The sequence below is a fragment of the Poecilia reticulata genome, chromosome 5, assembly GCF_904066995.2.
Source record: "Poecilia reticulata chromosome 5, P_reticulata-male-v2, whole genome shotgun sequence".
Taxonomy (NCBI): Eukaryota; Metazoa; Chordata; class Actinopteri; order Cyprinodontiformes; family Poeciliidae; genus Poecilia; species Poecilia reticulata.
This window is the reverse complement of record NC_088834.1, coordinates 32397098-32417540: the sequence shown is the minus strand read 5'-3', so window position 1 is coordinate 32417540 and position 20443 is coordinate 32397098. Positions and strand designations below refer to the sequence as shown.

At 38.7% G+C, this 20443-nt stretch overlaps 2 protein-coding genes across 5 annotated transcripts in view; both read left to right on the top strand.

Annotated features, from left to right (window-relative positions):
* zbtb40 (zinc finger and BTB domain containing 40) overlaps window positions 1–20443 on the top strand; it is a 55704-nt gene that overhangs the window by 19941 nt on the left and 15320 nt on the right. The window lies entirely within an intron of this gene.
* usp48 (ubiquitin specific peptidase 48) lies at window positions 196–18372 on the top strand. Of its 4 annotated transcripts, none has more exons than XM_008410330.3 (28): window positions 196–352; window positions 804–955; window positions 1526–1646; window positions 1790–1931; window positions 3527–3654; window positions 3979–4103; window positions 5313–5421; window positions 5805–5938; window positions 6396–6481; window positions 7171–7350; window positions 7507–7644; window positions 7796–7945; window positions 9741–9941; window positions 10188–10299; window positions 10392–10525; window positions 11140–11208; window positions 11344–11468; window positions 11824–11946; window positions 12030–12091; window positions 13108–13218; window positions 13684–13808; window positions 14790–14896; window positions 15174–15281; window positions 16057–16239; window positions 16330–16455; window positions 16540–16588; window positions 17435–17461; window positions 17615–18372. In XM_008410330.3, the coding sequence occupies exons 2-28, from the start codon at window positions 822–824 to the stop codon at window positions 17635–17637; spliced, it is 3132 nt and encodes a 1043-aa protein (XP_008408552.1). In that variant the 5' UTR covers window positions 196–352; window positions 804–821; the 3' UTR covers window positions 17638–18372. The 4 variants fall into 4 exon arrangements, 3 of the variants coding, with proteins under 3 accessions (XP_008408552.1, XP_008408551.1, XP_017160524.1); XM_008410329.3 differs by having other exon boundaries at window positions 10389–10525; XM_017305035.2 differs by lacking the exon at window positions 196–352 and adding an exon at window positions 421–522 and having other exon boundaries at window positions 10389–10525.

The following is a 20443-nucleotide window of genomic DNA, read 5'->3' as shown; positions in this document are numbered from 1 at the left end:
CAGAGCATTGGAGGGCTTTAGAATTTGATGTCTGCTTTAGAATTTGCTGCTGTTGTTTATTTCTTTTTGCTGGTAATTTTGTATGTATTATTTTAAAACTGACATGGAAATGGAAATCAAAGCAAATGTACAAGCCAACAAGTTAAGGTTTAGTTAAATTGACTTACGTGTGTACTTCTGCTCCCTTCTTTATCCTACGTCGCCTGCGTCACTTGTTGACGTTGCGTTGATTTTGAGCGGAGGAATTATTTATTTATAAACTGACGCAAGGGCGCTAAATCTAAAATAAACCGCAAATAAAATGTAATATCCCATTATGTATGCACTGATGAAGCAGCTACACGCATGAGAGGTTCGATCATATGTATCCTTAACACAATAAATGATTTACATCTGCGTCAGACTGCGATAAACTGAATGTCTTGTTGCTAGCACAAACAGTCGAGCTAGCTACGTTTTAGCTAGCAAGCTAACTTCACGAGTTTAGTGTTCAGCGGAGACGCTTCCTTTAACTATTTGTTGGTAGTTATCTTATTTTAATGTTTATTGTATTGTTGCAATGTGATGTATGTCCGGTTTGTTAACTGTAACTTGGTTGTGACAGTAAAAACTGGCCTGTATTAGTTGGCTAAAAATAAGTAGCATACTCATAGAAGGACTTCTTATTGAGCTGCATGCTATAATTTAGCTTCAGCTAACTGACTGTGTTAGCATCCTGGGAACAGTTTGGATATTTTTAAATCGTTTCTCTTTCTATTTGTCAGTTCGTTTAACCTTTTTAAACTTTTCCGATTCTGCTATAGGAATTGTATCTTAAGATAATGGCACCCCGAGTGAAACTGGAGAAAGCCGCTTGGCTTTGGGTGGAAACAGTAAAACCAGACGACATTGAGCAGGAACACATAGAGCTAGCATATCGGATCAATATCCCAGCCTGCAAAAGAGGAATCTGCAGGTACAGTATGAACATGTTAAGCTATTCGTGTGACTGTATAAGCAAACTTAATTTTAACGTGGACATCTCAATGAGCCTGTTTTGTATAGCTTTAAGAAAAGCAGCGCTTTCTCTCTTCGACTTTTTCGTGTTGATGTGTCAAAGTTTTGGTTTCTGTTCTTTTTACATATTTCTTTGTAAACTTACGTCAGTTGTTTTTGGGAACCTTTATACAAGAACACTGCATATTTTATTAGGTTGCAACGTGTGTGCGCGTTTTTATTGTGTGTGCGCATCGCTTTTCCATGGAATCATTGTGATTCACGTCTCCCAGCTTCAGTAAAGGTTTATTCTGTTGGTTTGATACCGTTTGCTCTATTTTCACAATCTGCACTGAATTTGCCTTTGTGTGATCTTGAAGTATGGCGTCTGACGGCATAGTAAAATTCATTACAAAGTTTGCTGAGATTATTGAATCTAAAGAGCATCTTTGTTCAGTTATACTGCAGTTTCCACTTATGAAAGAATCACAAATTTTTTTTACAGTGAAATTGACAAAAGGAAGGTAATGGTGGTGATTTTTCTTTATAGGAGGAATTGTAAAGGGAATCCCAACTGTCTTGTTGGTATTGGGGAACAGGTGTGGCTCGGTGAGATTGATGAAAACACTTTCCATAATATTGATGACCCAAATTCAGAACGCAGAGAAAAGGTACCTTTTTAAAGTTACACACCCTTTTGTTGATATTTACTCAGCTGTTCTTTAATAGGGTGTCATTGTGCCACTCATGGAATCATTTTAGAAAATACTCTAATTAACCCTTTCTGTACTCTCTTGTCTCTGCCCCTTTCCAGAACATATTTGTTGGCCTGACGAACCTTGGTGCAACATGTTACGTCAACACATTCCTGCAAGTGTGGTTCCATAACCTGGAGCTTCGGAGGAGCCTTTATCAGTGCCAAAATTCGCGGGCGCAGGAACACAACATTGATTCTGGTAAATCTAAAAGCTGCATTCAGAGCATGTTCTCTTTATGTGCTATACAAATAAAATTGATTGATTGATTGATTGATACGGGCTGTCAGGTCCCTGTATGATCGGTCTCAGAGTCTGGTCCGCATTGCTGGCAGTAAGTCGGGCTCGTTTCCAGTGAGAGTTGGACTCCGCCAAGGCTGCCCTTTGTCACCGATTTTGTTCATTACTTTCATGGACAGAATTTCTAGGCGCGGTTGCACAGTGGCGCAGTTGGTAGATCTGTTGCCTTGCAGCAAGAAGGTTCTGGGTTCGATTCCCGGCCCCGGTCTTTCTGCATGGAGTTTGCATGTTCTCCCTGTGCATGTGTGGGTTTTCTCCGGGTACTCAGGTTTCCTCCCACAGTCCAAAAACATGACTGTTAGGTTAATTGGCCTCTCCAAATTGCCCCTAGGTGTGAGTGTGTGTGTGCATGGTTGTTTGTCCTGTGTGTCTCTGTGTTGCCCTGCGACAGACTGGCCACCTGTCCAGGGTGAACCTCACCTCTCTCCCGGTATGTCAGCTGGAGATAGGCACCAGCACCCCTCCCGACCCCACTGAGGGACAAGGGTGTAAGAAAATGGATGGATGGATGGAATTTCTAGGCGCAGCCGAGGTGTTGAGGGGATTCGTTTTGGTGGCCTTAGGATCACATCTCTGCTTTTTGCAGATGATGTGGTCCTGTTGGCTTGATCAGATCGTGATCTGCAGCTCTTGCTGGAGCGGTTCGCGGCCTATTGTGAAGCGGCCGGGATGAGGCTCAGTGCCTCCAAATCCGAGGCCATGGTCTTGAGCCGGAAAAGGGTAGAGTGCCTTCTCCGGGTCAGGGGGGTAGTCCTGCCTCAAGTGGAGGAGTTTAAGTATCTGGGGATCTTGTTCACGAATGAGGGAAGAAGGGAGCGGGAGGTCGACAGGTGGATTGGGGCAACGTCTACTGTGAAGCCGGCGCTGTACCGGTCCGTCGTGGTGAAGAGAGAGCTGAGTCAAAAAGCGAAGCTCTCGATTTACCGGTCGATCTACGTTCCCACCCTCATCTATGGTCATGAGCTTTGGGTCATGACCGAAAGAACGAGATCACGGATACAAGCAGCTGAAATGGGCTTCCTCCGCAGGGTGGTTGGGCTCTCCCTTAGAGATAGGGTGAGAAGCTCGGTCATCCGGGAGGGACTCAGAGTAGAGCCGCTGCTCCTCCACGTCGAGAGGAGCCAGTTGAGGTGGCTCAGGCATCTGGTCAGGATGCCTCCTGGACGCCTCCCTGGTGAGGTGTTCCGGGCACGTCCCACTGGGAGGAGGCCTCGGGGAAGATCCAGGACACCCTGGAGGGACTATGTCTCCCGGCTGGCCTGGGAACGCCTTGGGATTCCCCCGGAGGAGCTGGAAGAAGTGGCTGGGGAGAGGGAAGTCTGGGCCTCCCTTCTGAAGCTGCTGCTCCCGCGACCCAACCCCGGATAAGCGGAAGAAAATGGATGGATGGATGATTGATGGATTGATTTAATGTTCTTTAATTCAAGAAATAGAGTTGAAAATAAGCTGAATTGGCAGATTGCATTAACTGTCTTTTCTCTATTTAACTCTCTCAGATTATGAGCCCCAGTCCATATGTGAGCATCTGCAGTACCTCTTTGCACTCCTGCAAAACAGCAACAGGAAGTACATCGACCCATCAGGGCTCGTCAAAGCGCTGGGTCTGGATACGGGACAGCAACAGGTCAGTCAAACACAAACTGTGTATTTCAGAAATGCTAAACCAGTTTCATGCTTGGAACACTTCAAAAGTTGATTTACTGTCAACACGTAATAAATTACAGCAATGCTTTCTGCACTGCACTCATTAAAAATTTGATAAGAAACGCAGAAATTGCACTACTGGCCGACAAGCACTGCAGAGAAAAGTTGACTGGATTTTCATGATCAATTTAGTTTACCGACCCACTTCAGAATCACTCAGCAGACATGACACCCAGCTTAGAAACATCAGTTTGGTTACTTATAATAATGTATATATATATATATATATATTTTTTAATTCCAGGATGCCCAGGAGTTTTCCAATCTTTTCTTGTCTCTGTTGGAGGAGACATTGTCTAAGGAGAAGAATCCCAACTTGCAAAATCTCATTCAGCAGCAGTTCTGTGGACAGTTCTTCTATGTTACAATGTAAGGCCAGTTATTTTTTTGTTCTTCAAATTAAAATAAAAAAAAGACTTGTTTGTGCATTTCAAGCAACTGAGGCCATGAGTTGTACTTATTATGTGCCACTGTTTTATGACGGTTAAGACATGACCATTTTCACACTATGCCAAAATAAGATGAGTGACTTGGTGTTCGTCGTTTGCCAGCTTCAGCCCAGATGGTTTTTGAATTGTTCCTGCTCTCACAATAGAAGACATTTAAAAATATCTGTTAAAATGACCCACTAGGTGGAAAACAGTAGGACCCCTTGATGTCAGCTTCTAGCTGACTTTTGCACCATGATGTGAAAAATATTTTTTCCTTTGTCAATGTCACAATCAAAGCACTTGGTCCAGATAAAAAAGACAGATACACCTTTTTCCCCTCACTGTCTGAAGTTAAATCAGACCAAACTTCTCTTGTTTTAGGGTGTTGGAATTACCAAAATGATTAATATTTGTTAAATTCCCACATTAATGAGAGATTTATTTAATAATGTCTCCAAAATCAGAAGACTTCGGATGACCTCGCTGCATCTCAGTGATGCAGCCCGCTTTGGTTTCCTCAAGTAGACTGGAGAAAATGTAACATATCTATTGTTGTCAAAAAGACATAGTAGTAAGTTAAAAAAATACATATTTCTGTTGTTGCACAGTCAGAACCACACTGTAAAATTCCTCAATTTTTAAATGTTTGTACAACAAAACATGAAAATATAATGAATGGATACATACGACATTCTAAGTTTGGCTTAAATAAGGTTAAACACCACAGCGTTCCTCTTTTATTGGAACTTGATTCTATTTAAACACTAGCTGACAAAATCTTCAGTCATATTGGTGAATTATTTTTGCAACATGCCTGTTTTGTGATCTAAGTGAAAGAAGCTTCTCAACTTGTCTATATTCCCCATCCATTAGTGAAAAAAAAACAGGATTAAAAAAACAACAACAATTGGTTCACTTTGTTAGTTTTGAGCACTTGGTTCATGTTATTCCTAAGAAAAAAGCTGAAGACAGCAGCAGTCAGCCAAAAATATACAAAGGTACGAAACGACATCGTGAAACCTTTGGAAATTTCTGCTTGTTCTGAATTATAGAAGTCATTTCGGTAGTAGCATTTCCATGGCAAAATGCTTGTTGGGCTTTTGTGACTTTATTAAGAATCATGTGAAGTTTTTGTCTCTGTCTCCAGATGTAATCAGTGTGGAAGGTCATCTACTTTGCCGTCGCGGTTCTATGAGCTGGAGCTGAATATTCAGGGCCACAAAAACCTCACTGAATGCATCACAGAGTTCCTGAAGGTGGCTTCATTTCCGTTCTCAGTTTGATCTAGACTTTCAAGAACAGATGAATTAAGTAATTGACGTCTAGTACAGGTCAGAATAAAGTACATATATATCCACTCAATTAGCATATGCTTTTTTTCATTTCTGTTGTAAGTTTTATTCCAAAATATCATGATATATATCATTACATCTACCCATCACAAAAAATATCACAATATGTCATATCGCACAAATTATGATGTTTGTATTTAGAATATATGCTATAAAATAAGCAATAATCACCAGCGCATATCAAATTGGATGCATTCAATAAATAGTATGACATTGAAGTTAGCATTTGTGGGCCTGGTGGAAAACTCCGGAGTCGGGTTTTAATCCCTCTGCCTGTGAACTTGTAGGAAGAGAAGTTGGATGGAGAGAACCGCTACTTCTGTGAAAACTGCCAGAGCAAACAGAACGCCACCCGGAGGATCCGACTCCACAGCCTGCCTCCAACCCTCAACCTGCAGCTCATGCGCTTTGTCTTTGATAGGTCAGTGACAGAGTTGGAAGGAAACATGGAAATGAATGAGTGAAACATGCTGACTTTGGAGGTCAACTTTTTTTATTTTGATCGTTTTGTCATGACCTTTCACTTGCTAGCTTACCACCATCAGTGTGTTTGGGTGAATTTCTGAATGTAGTGTAAAAGCATTTGAGTCCTTTGACTTGGTAAAGTGCTTGATTAGTTCAGGCCATTTAGTTTGCTTTTACTTTGGAACCACATGCAAAATAAAAAAGAACTGCTAGCCTGATGTTGGACTGATGTTGTGCTCCACTGGCTTCGGTTCAATCCCAGTCAGTCTCTGTTTTGGATTTAAAAACCAGGTTTTTAAATGTTGTGTGTGTGAAGAAGGCAGACTTGTTTATAGATATCCAGATGTGAAAATAATAAAATGTATCATTTTTTAAAGAAAACAGATTAACTTTTTGTTTGATTTCATCGATAGACAAACGGGTCTGAAGAAGAAGCTCAACACTTTCATCAATTTTCCTGAGCAGCTGGACATGGAACCGTTCTTGGAACAAAAACTAGGTATGTATGAAGTTTGTGCTTCCAGATATTGAAATGGGGCACTTGATTTTTCACGTTCCCCCATTTTAAATGCAGATTTGTTTTGATGTATTTTGTTAACCTTTACCAACTCTATTAAAAGCTTTTAGCTACACCTTCCCTCAAATGTCCCGCACCAATAACCTTGTATTATTGTTTTCAAACTCCTAGGTTTTGTTAATTTTTCAATTTTACCTTTTTTGTCATTTGTAATGAAATATTTCTTGATTTATTTTTCTTTTGAAAATGTAACCTTTTAGAAAATAATTTTTGTTTCCCATTTTTCTTTGGGCAACTGTGAAATGAGAATGCTGCATGTCTGTGTGCTTATGACTGAGAGGCATTGTGCAAAGACAAGAGAACTGAAATGGCTGCATATATTATGCCAAAGCTAAAAGAGAGCACTAAACCGAGCGAAAATAAAAGATGTGGACATAGGTTATAAATGGCAGCGACGTGTTTATTTTAGCTCTCCATCAATCAATTGGACAGCTAAGGCTGAGACAGTTCTGTAAATTCAGAGTCATGAAAGATGCAATAGGGTCTTCATGTAGTGCATTCATAGCCGGCCAGATTTTAAATGCTTTCTGAGGAAGTAATATCCTTCCACAACAAATCTGTTCAGTTGATGCACCTGAAGTATGACAGACTCTGCTGCTGTTTCCCCCCAGACCAGAAATGTGTCTATGAGCTGAGTGCAGTGCTGATCCACCGGGGAATCAGCGCCTACTCTGGACACTACATAGCTCACGTGAAGGACGCTCTTACTGGAGACTGGTACAAATTCAACGATGAAGAGATCGAAAAGATGGAGGGAAAGAAGCTGCAGCTTGGCATTGAAGAGGACATTGGTGACTATCCCAGTTCTTGAAAATCATAGTACCGTTTATAACATGTTATCTGACGAGGATAACACATCAGATAACACGTGAACATCTGCCTGCGTTAACAGTGGCATGCAAGTCGATGAACTCTTACTTGACGTTATTTAAATTTTTTTCGTTTAGCTGAGACGGGCAAAACGCAGTCACGGAAACCAAAATGCAGTAAAGGCTACCACTGCTCTAGAAACGCCTACATGCTGGTGTATAAAGTCCAGGAAGACGAAAGTTCAAATACCTCAAGGACAAACGTTGAGGTCCCTTGTGAGTAGCTAATTTTCCTATAGTGACTGGATGTTAAAAAACAAAAATGTCAACTGATTTTTTTTTTGTTTTGTTTTTTTAATTTGCTTTCAGGAAAAGTTTCAACTATGTCTCTTTTTCTGATGTTACTTTTTTGTATCTCTGATAATAGCTTTCCTTCAGAAGTTGGTTGATCAAGATAACCATAAGTTTGAAGAGTGGTGCATGGAGATGGCCCACATGAGAAAACAGAGTGTGGATAAGGGCAGGGCCAAGCATGAAGAGGTGAAAGAGCTCTACGACCTTTTACCTGCAAAAGATGGTTGGTAACAACATTCCTTAACAACTCCACTTCACAGAAAGCATTCACACTGGTTGTGACTCAACTCGGATTAATCTTAAGATGTGAGCAGTGTAGCAAAGAGGAAGTCAGGTCAACACATGGAAGACATTACTCTTAATACACCTTTTCATTTGTGTATTTTACCAAATTCAAACACTGTGCTGTAATTTTGTCACTCATATTCAAATTCAAAGAAGCTTTATCGAACCCAAAGGAAAATTGAATGATGTTGTAATACATTCATTCAAAGTTTTAAAAGAGTTATTGTAGATAGTGATGGCTGGAAAGATCTCGTGCATTATAGTGAATTTACGGTAACGCTTACCATATGAAAAGTTAGTCGTCTGGTGGACTGTTCTTTAGAGGAACCCATGTTCCTGCAGGTGTTCCCTGTAATAAATATTGAAACATAGAACAATTGCAGAGTTGCATTTAAAAAGGCAAGGGCAAGGGCAGTGAGCTGGACGGTCAACAAATGGTACTTTAATTACCTACCAGTATATGTAAATATGTTGTTTTGACTTCTTCTTTATATATATATATATATATATATATGTGTGTGTGTGTGTGTGTGTGTGTACATTTGTCCATTCTTTTTTCAATATTTGCAATGAATTTGTGCTATATAAACAAAACTAAATAAAATTCAAAGTAGGGGATTTGTTTAGACGCCTACCAAAAAAAAGAAAACTGATCCATGAAGTGTCTGAAAATGTTTTTTTTCTATAAAAGAAATAAAAAGTTTTGCCAAATGTTACGTACACTGCCAGACCACCTGCCTAATTGCTTACATTAATCAGTTTGATTGGTAAAAAAAATCAAAACATATAACCCATAATTATTTCATATGTCAAATATATAAATTGAAATAATACAGTGTTTGTCTTGTCTGGAAAAAAAAAAATCAAAAATATGGAAACAGTACCTGAGAAGAGAGCAGCTCCTATATCTTCCAACAACTAACAGAAACTTGTCCAAAAAGAAGATATTGGCTCAATTCTCCGGTCTGTGACGACTTTTGAAAGCCATATGCAGTCTAAACGGTAGACAGTAGATGTTGGTGCTTCTATTATGCTTCAGATTTTAACTCCACCCAGGGCTGGACAATAAAGCAATAACAATATGTACTATGTGATCAATATCAACAGATAACACTTATTGAATATTCAACATATAAAATATTCACTGAACTCCAAAATCTGCACAGGTCTCTGGGAGATGTAGGCAGAGGAAAGGCTTTTGCCACTCAATTTCTCATAGCCAGCTAAGCTAGGTTGGTGGTATCATCGAACTCACTCACTCTTTTGTCACCTAGCAACAACCCGCTGAGTAACTTGTGCAGTAGCAGTTTCAGATTTCCCCACTGTGCATCATAACTACTTAAGAATAAAAAAATAACGGCGTGGAGCGAAAACTGTGGATAAAACGGGAAAGGTCACGCCACCAGTTTGCCAGTATTTCAGATATTTAAAACAAATAAACTTAATAACTATTGGTATGGACAATGCAGCACTTATATTTTGATAAGTTTTTCAGCCATATCATCCAGCCTTGTATTCACCTCAGAGGCAGCAGCAATATGCCTTATGTTACACCAAACACTTGCTCATGCAACCTCCTCACCACCTGAGGTCATCTGTTGTCTTCCATACATCATTTAAGGTTATTCTTAAACTGGGACAAAAAGTTGCTTTGTAGCACATAAAGCCACAACTCAACATAGTTCCAGAATTAATCTCTTTGTGTTTGATGCGTTTCTGTTTTCCCTCTTTAGAAGAACTGTATGAGTTCCTCCCCCTGGAGTGGCTGAAGAAGTGGCTCGACGATTCAACTGCAACCAAGGAAATTGACAACTCCATCTTTCTTTGTTCCCACGGAAAACTCCACCCAGACAATATGGGGGAAATCAAGAGGGTTTCTTTGGAAGCTGCAAAACTCCTGTATGAGCGCTACGGCGGTGGGCCAAGACTTGATGGTTAGTGAAACATTGTTTTGTCTCAACTAAAGTCCTGGAGTTTTTTTAATGCCTAATTCGACAGCTGGACAGGTTTGTGTAGCAGTAAGTCACAAAAGTGAGAGAAGTTCTGAAAATAATCTAATCTTTCAAGCAGCTTAACATTCTTGGTATTTTTTTCCCCTTATAAAGCAATTAATATTGGATCTGGTCTATCTTTTGAGAATAATATTTGCATGTTTAAGTTTATTTTGCCTGTTGGTTCAGGTTCCTCTATGTGCAGAGACTGTGTCAGCGAGCGATGCAGGGTGCTGCGGCTAAAAAAACAACTCGACGAAGACTACAAAGAAATTTCTAATCTAGTAAAACGCACAACCAGGTAGCAAAACAGTCCATGTAGCACATAACATTTAGTCAGGTGAAGTTCCTGAGATCTTCATTGCTAATGTATATCGCCGTTTGTTCTAGCAGTGATGGCTACTGGGTGGGTAAGACGTCTTTGCGCAGCTGGAGGCAGTTGGCTTTGGAACAGCTGGAAGAAGACGAGCAGGAAAGCAAACACAGCAACGGCCAGACCAATGGCCAGGGACCACACAATAACAACAGTAAGAGATGGCTGAAAGCTTCTCTGCTCTTTTGATGCTTGCTAGCTTCTCTGTTGTCTGTTAGCCAAACTAGGATCGGAGCACATCAAGCTAACCAAACACCTTCGCTGCATTTAGTTTTTGAAGCAGTTGAGCAACCCGTCCACTGTGGTTTTGTACCACAGAATTAACCGTAACTGCGTGAGGACATGTTGGAATGTAAATTGTCATTTTTAAATTAAAAGTAAGAGTAAACAAGCTAATGTTAGCTTGGCACTTCTGTAAGTTGAAGCAAGATGTGTTGAAGACTTTGTATTAGTATGTGTTGAGTCAGATAGCCCCTAAAATATAAATACTACCAACAAAAAAAAAAAAAACATATGATGATGCTGAGCATCATAACTTGAAATAGCATCCCAGAACAAAGTGACATCAGCAGCAGACATTGAGATAGGAGCTTAAAGTAAAATGTTTGTCTCCCACTGAAGTTTCTGATAGAAAATAGCAAAACAGACAAATAAATGTCTCTACTAAAATAATACTCAGTAGGTGACGCCTACAGCCTAATGTTGTGAGTTTGCCTGTGAGTCCAGAACTACTGTTTGAATTTTATTGTTACTGTTTTAATTTCTTAGAGTTTGGCATGGAGGCCACCACTGAAGATGAGACGAAAACTTTCAATGAAGACATCGTTTGCACTCATGGTATTTCCCCCAACAAAAGCATCAAAAATAATGTTTACCTTCCATCAGTAACACCTTTTTTTTTTTGTCAAAATACATGAAGCTGACCTTTCAATCATGTATTCTCTCCCGTGATGTTTTTTTCATCTGTGCCAGGAGCACTGAGTATCCTGGAGACGGAGCGGAAGCTGGTATCTACTGAAGTCTGGATGAAGCTGAGAGAATACTTCCCCAGAGCCCCAGAGTTCACCCACATGCAGGAGCCGTGTCGACAGTGTCTGGTGGGGGACTTTCACAGTCTGCGTCTTCCCGCATCCATCCATCAGTTTTTTTTTTTTTTTTGAGCCAACTGTCTGCATTTCTTTCATAGAAGTTATCTTTGAAGGGTCGGTTTACTCACAGGGTAAACTCGCCCTATTGCAAGAGTTTTGCAGGTGTTGGATTGCAAATTCAGATCAAATAAGTTTTCTATACATTTGATGGTTAGCTTATAAGCACAATATGAATTGTACTTCATTTTATGGCATCTTTCAATCGATGTTGACTGGGTTGGAGAAAAGGCCAGATCTTGTTCCTTTAGTAGTTGGAAATGCTATAAAGCTTTTTTTTTCTTTTTTTTTGCGCCTGTGTCTTCAGACTTTGGAGCAGGAGGAAAAGGACAATGAGGCGGTCAGTAAGATGATGGCTCTTGAACAGAAGAACCAGCTGCTGAACCTGTTCCACGAAAAAAACCGACCGGTTCTTACCAAATGGCCGCAGGTAAAATGCAGAGCTGTCGGCCGCGAAGGCTTTAATGTCCAGTTTGTGTGGCTCACTGATACATCTGTGGTTGGTTCCTCCAGGGCACAGATAAACTTTACATAGTCCCTCTGTTTTTTGTGGAAGAGTGGAGAAAATTTATCAGGTATGTGTTGTTCATCATTATCAATCAATCAATCAAATTTTATTTGTATAGCACATTTCAGCAGCAAGGCATTTCAAGGTGCTTTACATAATTAAAAAACAAAATAAAAACAGCATGTGACATTGAATAAACAGTAAGAAAGAGAAAGAGATTTTGAAAAAAAAAAGAAGATAAAAACATACTTTTGTTACGGAATTTAAGCGCCTGTTGTCGCCGGACTCCGCCATCCGTATAATCCAGGCCCCGTCGCCTAACAGGACAAGGTCTCCATCCTTGCAGCATCAGGCTCCGTCCACCTGTCACGTGAATTTTTGTGCTAGGACTTCGCCGTCCTACATGGATTTTTGTGCACTATTTTTTACCTGTTAGAGTCTAGAATTTACAGGGTTTTTCTGTACCCTCAATCACTCGCCCCTTTTACATAAATAGATAAAAAGTAAAGAAAAAACATTGAAGGCATCAAAACCCACACTCTAACCCTAATTTAGCCATAAGCAACTCTAAACAGGTGGGTTTTAAGTTGAGATTTAAAGGCACCCAGTGTTTCAGCTGTTTTACAGTTTTCTGGAAGTTTGTTCCAAATTTGTGGTGCATAGAAACTGAATGCTGCTTCTCCTTGTTTGGTTCTGGTTCTGGGGATGCAGAACCAGAAGATCTGAGGGGTCTAGACTGTTGGTACATTAAAGATAACAGATCTTTAATGCATTGTGGTGCTAAACCGTTCATTGATTTATGAACTAACAGTAGTATTTTAAAGTCTACTCTTTGAGCTACAGGGAGCCAGTGTAAGGACTTTAAAACTGGTGTTATGTGCTCTATCTTCCTGGTTTTAGTGAGAACGCGAGCAGCAGTATCTGGATCAGCTGCAGCTGTTAAATGTCTGATAAGACGGACATTTAAAGGAAAATGTCTTTCTTATCTTGTCTTACCATGAGAAATTAACTACTATTCAGATAAATGTAACTGTTATTATGTTTGAGTAGGCTACTCGCTCAGTGATAACTTTCTTTTTTTAGGAGACCCACTAAATCCTCTCCAGTGTCTAATGTTGGCAACTCGCTGCTTCTCTGTCCTCACGGCGGCTTCATGTTCACCTATGACTCCCTAATCAACGGAGAGGCCCAGCAGTGAGTTCTGATCAGTCACATCTTGAATGTGTTTCTTCTAAAAACAAACTTAAAATGACCTTTCTCACAGCTCTCTGTTAGATATTCAAAGTTTTTTTTTTCTCAGGATGCGCTTTAAGAATGTGTCTGGCAGGAATGGGCTCAAATTTTATCTCGGTGTTTTGATTTATTGCCATGACAATAACGAGGTCATTTCATAAGCACAATCTGAAATAGTGCTTAAGAAATAATACTTAAAAAACTTCAACAATCCAATTTTGCGATTGTGCAACTAAACATCATTATTAGTTTAAAACAAAAGGAAGGGCTTTGTGAACCTAGACTCAGTCTGAGGTGCTGATACAGGATAATAATAATAATAATAATCTGTTGCATTCCTTTTTATTAGGAAACTAATAATAAACCGTTGGGGAACCTTTACTGTCCACGGCAGCATTCTCACATCGTGCTGTTTGTTTTGCACAGTATAGCTCTGCTGTGGCCGAGCGAATGGGAAGTGATCACCAGACTCTTCATTGTTGACAAGCCAATAGCAATCCACTGTGTGAGACAGACAGAGAGCTCCATGACGCAGTACACCACCCAGCCTGGTAAGATTTCCTCCACGTCCAAGAAACAATTCTGGACTTTTATAACAAGTGTTATCCTGTCTACTGTCTTGCCAATTAAGGAAGTAACATTTTTAAATTGGATATTTTTCTAAATGAGGGCTGAATTGTTCCTTAATTGCTTTTACACTAATTAAGGAGGTTAAAATGGTATCATATTGTAATGAATCTTTTTTTTTTTTATTTTTATTTTTTTACCTTAACTAGAAAGAACCCTGTGCCTTCAAAAAAATGGTGTTGTAATTAGCATTGACATTTAAATGTTAATATTGTGACAAGCCCACTACTTTTTAGTACATTACTTAGACCATCTTAAACAAGAAAAACTTATGATCTTTTTAATCTGAAAAAAAAAAATAGCATTTATTTCTAGTTTCCTGACCAGCTGGCAGAACCATGAGGCAACTCCTTTAATGCTTCTCTTTCCAGTTTAGGCAGCATTTTTGGATTTAACTAGACTTAAGAGCTGCAGTGTGAAAAGTATCACTATTCAACCAATCAGGACCAGGAGGAGGGTTTTAGTGCTGTCGATCACAGTCTTGTGTGGCGCTGCTCATTCCAGGTTCATGTGCCCCCCCCCTCCCACTCCCCTTGCTCTCTGCTACGCTGCAGCTGGCATAGCCTGTCATGAATGCTAAGGTAGTTAGCATGGCCATCAATGCCAATGGCTGAACAGTTTTCCAGTAACTGTTAATTGTTTCTCTGCCATTAGCACATTTAGCAGCGAGTACATGAGGTTGATTGACAGCGCTAAGACCCTCCTCCTGGCTTTCATTGGTTGTTTTTGGTCGGGAGTGGAGCTACTACAAATAAAGTGAGTCACAACATAGTGATATTTTTAACAGACTTAAAAAAAACATATTTTATATAAAAGTCACATAGTGCAGCTTTAAAGCCTTTTAGGTCACATATCTGTGTTTTGTGTATCTTTCATATATTTTATTCAAATGTGTCTGGATTTAGATCTGTGCTGGGAATGCAGAGAGAGTTTCTTATTCCAGCAGCAGAGGGACTTGAGAGAGTACACCCAGGCTACTGTCTACGTCCGCAAAGTCATTGAAGACAAAACAGTATGAGACAAACACACACAGCAGAACATACTGAACATTAACTACCACAGTTAATTTATTAAGAACTAGGGCTGCACAGATTGCAGTTTCCTGGCCGATCAACCGATCTTCAAGAAGCCTGACTTGCCAGTTTGCGTTTTGGTCTATACCGATTTTATTTTTCTCTGAAAAGTTGCTAAATATAACGACAAATTTACTGAATTGGCATCAGGACCAACTACCTTCTGTAAGGGGTTTAGTGTAGACATTTGACTTTATCACATTGTCCTCTACGTAGACGGCTAAAGACGGCACCCCAGAGCTGAACGCCTGCAGCTCTGAAGCAGAAGAGGAGAGGGAAGAGCTTCCAAAGGTGGATGGAGAGAGAGACCCAGACTTCAGTCAGGTAACTGGACTGCTGTGATATACTTGAATGTTTTACATCAAACTCAAGACCTGGGGGCCAAATCTGGCCCACAGTAGCTGTTTATGTGGCCGTCTAGACTCCAAATTACATCAATAAGTCTTTCCAGTTTTTCATAAATCTGCAAAATTCGCACAGAATCAACAAATCTCCTTTTTTTCTGATTTTACTGCAAATTTTCTCAAAATTGGTCAAAACACTGTGTAAGTGTGACAGCTGCCTCAACCTTACTTGATGTCAAGTTTTAGTCCGTGACTGATTAATCAATCAATCATCAATCAAATTTTATTTGTATAGCACATTTCAGCAGCAAGGCATTTCAAGGCGCTTTACATAATTAAAGAAAAAATAAAAACAGCATGGCATGTGACATTGAATAAACGGTAAGACTGATAAGGTGAGTAATAAAAACTCACATTTAACATCACACAGTAGCGCAGATATAAACATTTCTAACTTGGCACCACAAAATCTGCTATTTTGATTGCAAAAAACCACTAAAACAATCACAAATTCCTGGAGGAACAGCTATTTATTGAAACATTGATGATATTCAGGCACAACCGGCCCTTTGAGAACATTCAAATTTTTGATATAGCCCAAAAATGAAAACGAGTTTGACGCCCCTGTTTTACATCATCCCGATCTTCATCTCCTCTCTTCCATGTAATTAGAGGTTCAGTTTTACCATGTCCGAAAAACATTTTTTTGTGATTTTATCTATTGATAGCTTAAAATCAAAATTGTTTTTCTTCAGGCCCAAGACGCAGCGAAGCGGCTAAAGTTGAGCGACAGCACGGCGGCTGCGGTGGCTGCTCCTGCAGTCACCAACACCATGAAACCAGGCAGCATCAGACGAAGCACCCGCCACAGGAAACTCAGAGGAGAGAAAGCACTCATCGTTTCAGCAAACCAGACACTAAAAGAGCTGAAAATCCAAGTGAGGGCCTCCAACCGCACAATCCAATGCTGTCGGCCTGCTCTGCACCGCTAACTCTACCGTGTTGTGTGTGTGTGTGTGTAACTGTAGATTATGCACGCCTTTTCTGTGGCTCCATTCGACCAGAACCTCTCTATCGACGGGAAAAGTCTGACAGACGACTCAGCCACTTTAGGCAGCCTGGGCGTTATCCCAGAATGCATCATCTGTTTAAAGGTTTGATTTGCTTCATGACTCCATGACTGGGAACGTTAGCAACTATCAAGTCTATGTTTCATTGTCACCTTTGTCTCCTCTCAGGCTGATGAACCAGTTACAGATTATGCTGCCATGGATGATGCCTATCAAGGTGAGTGACTTCATGTGATCTACAGGTGTATCATTTTACGCTAAAAAGTTTGGCAGTGACACAAATGTTTTTTTATGGCCTCAGAGTTTCTTTGTTTTTTTGCCTGAATCATTTAATCAGATTAATTGTGACGAATCGATAATGAAAATAATCATAAACTGATAAAATAATCGATTAATTGTTAAATGGAATTACAAACTCAAATAAATGCCATTTTCTAAAAAACACATTCAGAGGAATAAGTCAAAACTGTATAAAATATATTTTTTAAAAACCCTTTGTCTGTAATCATATTTTACCCCAAACTCTACATGAAGCCCAGTTTCAGCTTCACTTGGTTCAAATTCACAAAAAGAATGCTATGTTTTTGCATTTTAGGAAATAAAATCTTTATTTTCTCATTTAAAAAATATTGAAATATTGGTGTACTTGCATTTTTTAATGTATTTTTAATATTGTACAAAAAAGGCTTGTGGTTCAATTAAAAATCTGTAGAATGTCCCAGTTCTCTTTTCCAATTAATCAGTTAATCATCAGAATAATTAATAAAAAAAATCAATTACTAAAACAAGCCTTATTTGCAAGTCTAGTTCTTTCTTCTTTTTTATTATATATATATTTTACAAACATCATAAAAAATAGTAAAGATTCCATACTTACTGTTGATTACCGATGTCATGGATCTGGTTCTGTATGATTGACTCGTTCACATTTCTCGATCACGTCTAACTCATAAACACAAAACTGAGGCTGCAAAGTTTGCGACATGCTTCTACTGCTAAAACCATCCCTGTATGTAGAAACATGTTGACTTTTTAAAATGGAGTTGTCTCCTTTGTTTTACAGTGAGAATGCCTGAGGAGGGATTTAAAGGTATGTTTTTTCTCATTTTATTTTATCACAGGAGTGAGATCATCTTCAGTAAAATTACTTCACAAACTTGCCTGAAGTGCTGGAAAGCATATGAACTTATGAGTTTAATAGATGGATATGGTTAATCATACCAGTGTTTGTGTCCCTCTTTAGGTACGGGCCTCCTTGGTCACTGAGGAACGTTCTGCTGTAGCCATAACTAAATTCCATGGAGGAGAAATGCTTGAATATGTGAAGTGTCAATATATATAAATAAGTGCTTTAATTTTTTTATGTTTTGGCTAGGTTTTCTTTATTAAAACTGTGACTATGTTGTAAAGAATCTGTTTTCCTTTGCATAAGGATAGCTGGGTTTTTGATATATTCTAAAGTTCAAAGTTTGTTCATTTAAAAAGTGTGCGCTTACTTCAGTCTGACCAATCCTGAGCAGGTTGGGGAAAAAAAGGGAAAGGACCTGTAGTTCTCCAAGTTGTGACTTCGGTTTATTTCGACTGTCAGTCAAGAAAATTAACAGTTTTTTTGTTTTTTTTTTTGTTTTTCTTTATCTTTTTAAATTATAGTTTAAGAAAAACCTAAGGCGACGTTTCGTCTTTTCATTATGTGGAGGTTCTTGTACTCACTGTTCAATTTCCAGAATTGTCAAAACAATGCACAAGTAAATATCACTGCTCTTAAATGTTAGAACATTTATTAGCCCAACATAACATCAAATCAGTACCATACACATTACCAGTCAGAAACATGAAAAAAAAAAAAACAGCAGGATATGTATAAAGGCTGTTTTTTTTTTTTCATTATTATTTTCAACAGTTAAAAACGTGAATTGAAAGTAAGAAATGGAAGGCAAGTAGTTACATGTCCAGCTCTTTTCACTGTTATTTCTTATGGACAATAAAGCTATTTTCAAGGCATCCTGTTTCTTCCTCATTTCTAATAATTTGACTTTTGTTTCAACTCGTTGGAAGCCTGCAATACCTTATGAACCATGATAAGATAGGGTGGCTGTTGGTAAAACATGTTTCAGGTATAAATTATTTATTTGGAGTCCAGAAGGATCCCAAACCACCAAAATAAAATTACAGTCCATTAAGTATAGGTGTGTGATTCTGCATATTTTGGTACTGATCCAATGCTAAGTGTTTACAGGGTCCGTATCACTGATATCAATGATACCAATACATTCGGTGTTTTTGTGGGTTTTACTTTTGAGTTATTTTTGTACAAACTTGGGACAGAATTTGGACAAAGTGTATAGGCATCTACAAAATACATTAATACCATGTGTGTGTTTTTCCTACATAGAGTGCAGAAAATATATATAAAAACAAAATAGTTTTAGAGGTTTAATTGAGAAACTAAACTGCAACTCAATGCAAAATTGGGGAAAAAAGATGGAAAAAGACAGGTGCAAAAAAAAAGCTTTACAGCATTTCCAACTACTAAAGGAACAAGATGGAATCTGCAAATAAAGTATTGATTTTATCAAGATAGTATCGATCTGAACTGATACAAACTTGATATTGTGAATCAACACTGAAGTGTTTCTTCCTAGAATTATGAGCCGGCTTGGTTGTCTTTAGACAGAAAATGCATCATTGAGCCTTTCTCTATTGCTGATGTGTTCATGTATGAATTCTAGTGTAAAATATTGCCATGGATGCAGGAGTAGGTGTTTGAACTGAATTTAAATTTTGAATGACTGGTTTGTCCACTACCTACTGACAGTACAACCCCACCACAATGCCCTGTGTGTCTAAACTGCATTCAAACTGAGGTGAAATGTAATGATTGAAAATCAGTTTGAAACTAAAACAAGATGTGCAGATCTCAACAAAGCGGTTGCTTCTGGAAGCAGCTGTGGGTTGAAACAATAGAAATATTATATAAAACATGTTAAAATATGCTAGTTGGTTCGGTTCAGCTGTTTGTAAAATCTACAGCAAGACAAAATGTTAAGCTTGTTAAAGAGAAACAGCCTCTTAGTTTTAGATTGACAGTATCAGGATACCTGTACCATTTTACCACACTTAACAAATAAGTCAGTCAGCAGCAGCTCTAACCACCATATCAGAAAAATCCCTCCCTGTCCCAGTGAAAACGATGAGCAACACTGTGTTCAGTGACAAGCTAGTTAGCAACATTCCAGGGAGTCTGTAGTATTAGTAATAAGTACTGTGTATTACTATAAACATTATGCTATATTTATTCCTATATTTATTTGTAATAAATATATTGTTTTGTTGTGTAATTGTAAAAAGAGCAGTGAGAAAGGAAAAATCTAAATAGACTGCCTGGAATGATGCTAACTAGCTTATCACTGAACACAGTGTTGCTCACTGTTTTCACTGGGAGAGTTAGAGGAGATTCATCTTTTCGCAGATTACCTGTCCCATAACAAATTGTCATGACAAGAAAGCAAGGTAGTAGCATGTCTTTAAAATTGTGCCGCTTTTTATGGGTCAAATAGACTCAAGAAATTGTAACAGCAGGGGGTCCAATTACATTTTTTGTCATGAGGCCCAAATTTCCTATAGTTTTTTTATATTTGATTATTTTTATCCATAGATAGTCATCGTCAAGCTCAACCTTTCAACACTGAACCCCCATAAATTATATTTATTGTTGTTTGGGAAAAAGTAAAGAATTGTCTTCGAAACAATAATTTCTTGTTTTCATGTTGCTCAATACCCTAGCTAATCTGGACTTATGGCAACTTTTAGTGAAAATCTTCAACCCCGTTACAAAAACAGTTGTTTTTGTTACAGGGTTGAAGGTTGGACTGTTCTTAACAAGACAGCCAGAGTGTTCAACCCCGTTACACTGTGATCAGTTGTTACAGTGAATTCAACCCTGTTACTTGATTCATTGTTATGCTTTTTTTTAAATAACAGCAAATATTAGACTAATATTTATTGTAAAGCTTAAGGAATGAGTCAAAAATATTTTTAAAAGCCTGATTTAATGTTTATTTTAAAGTGTATT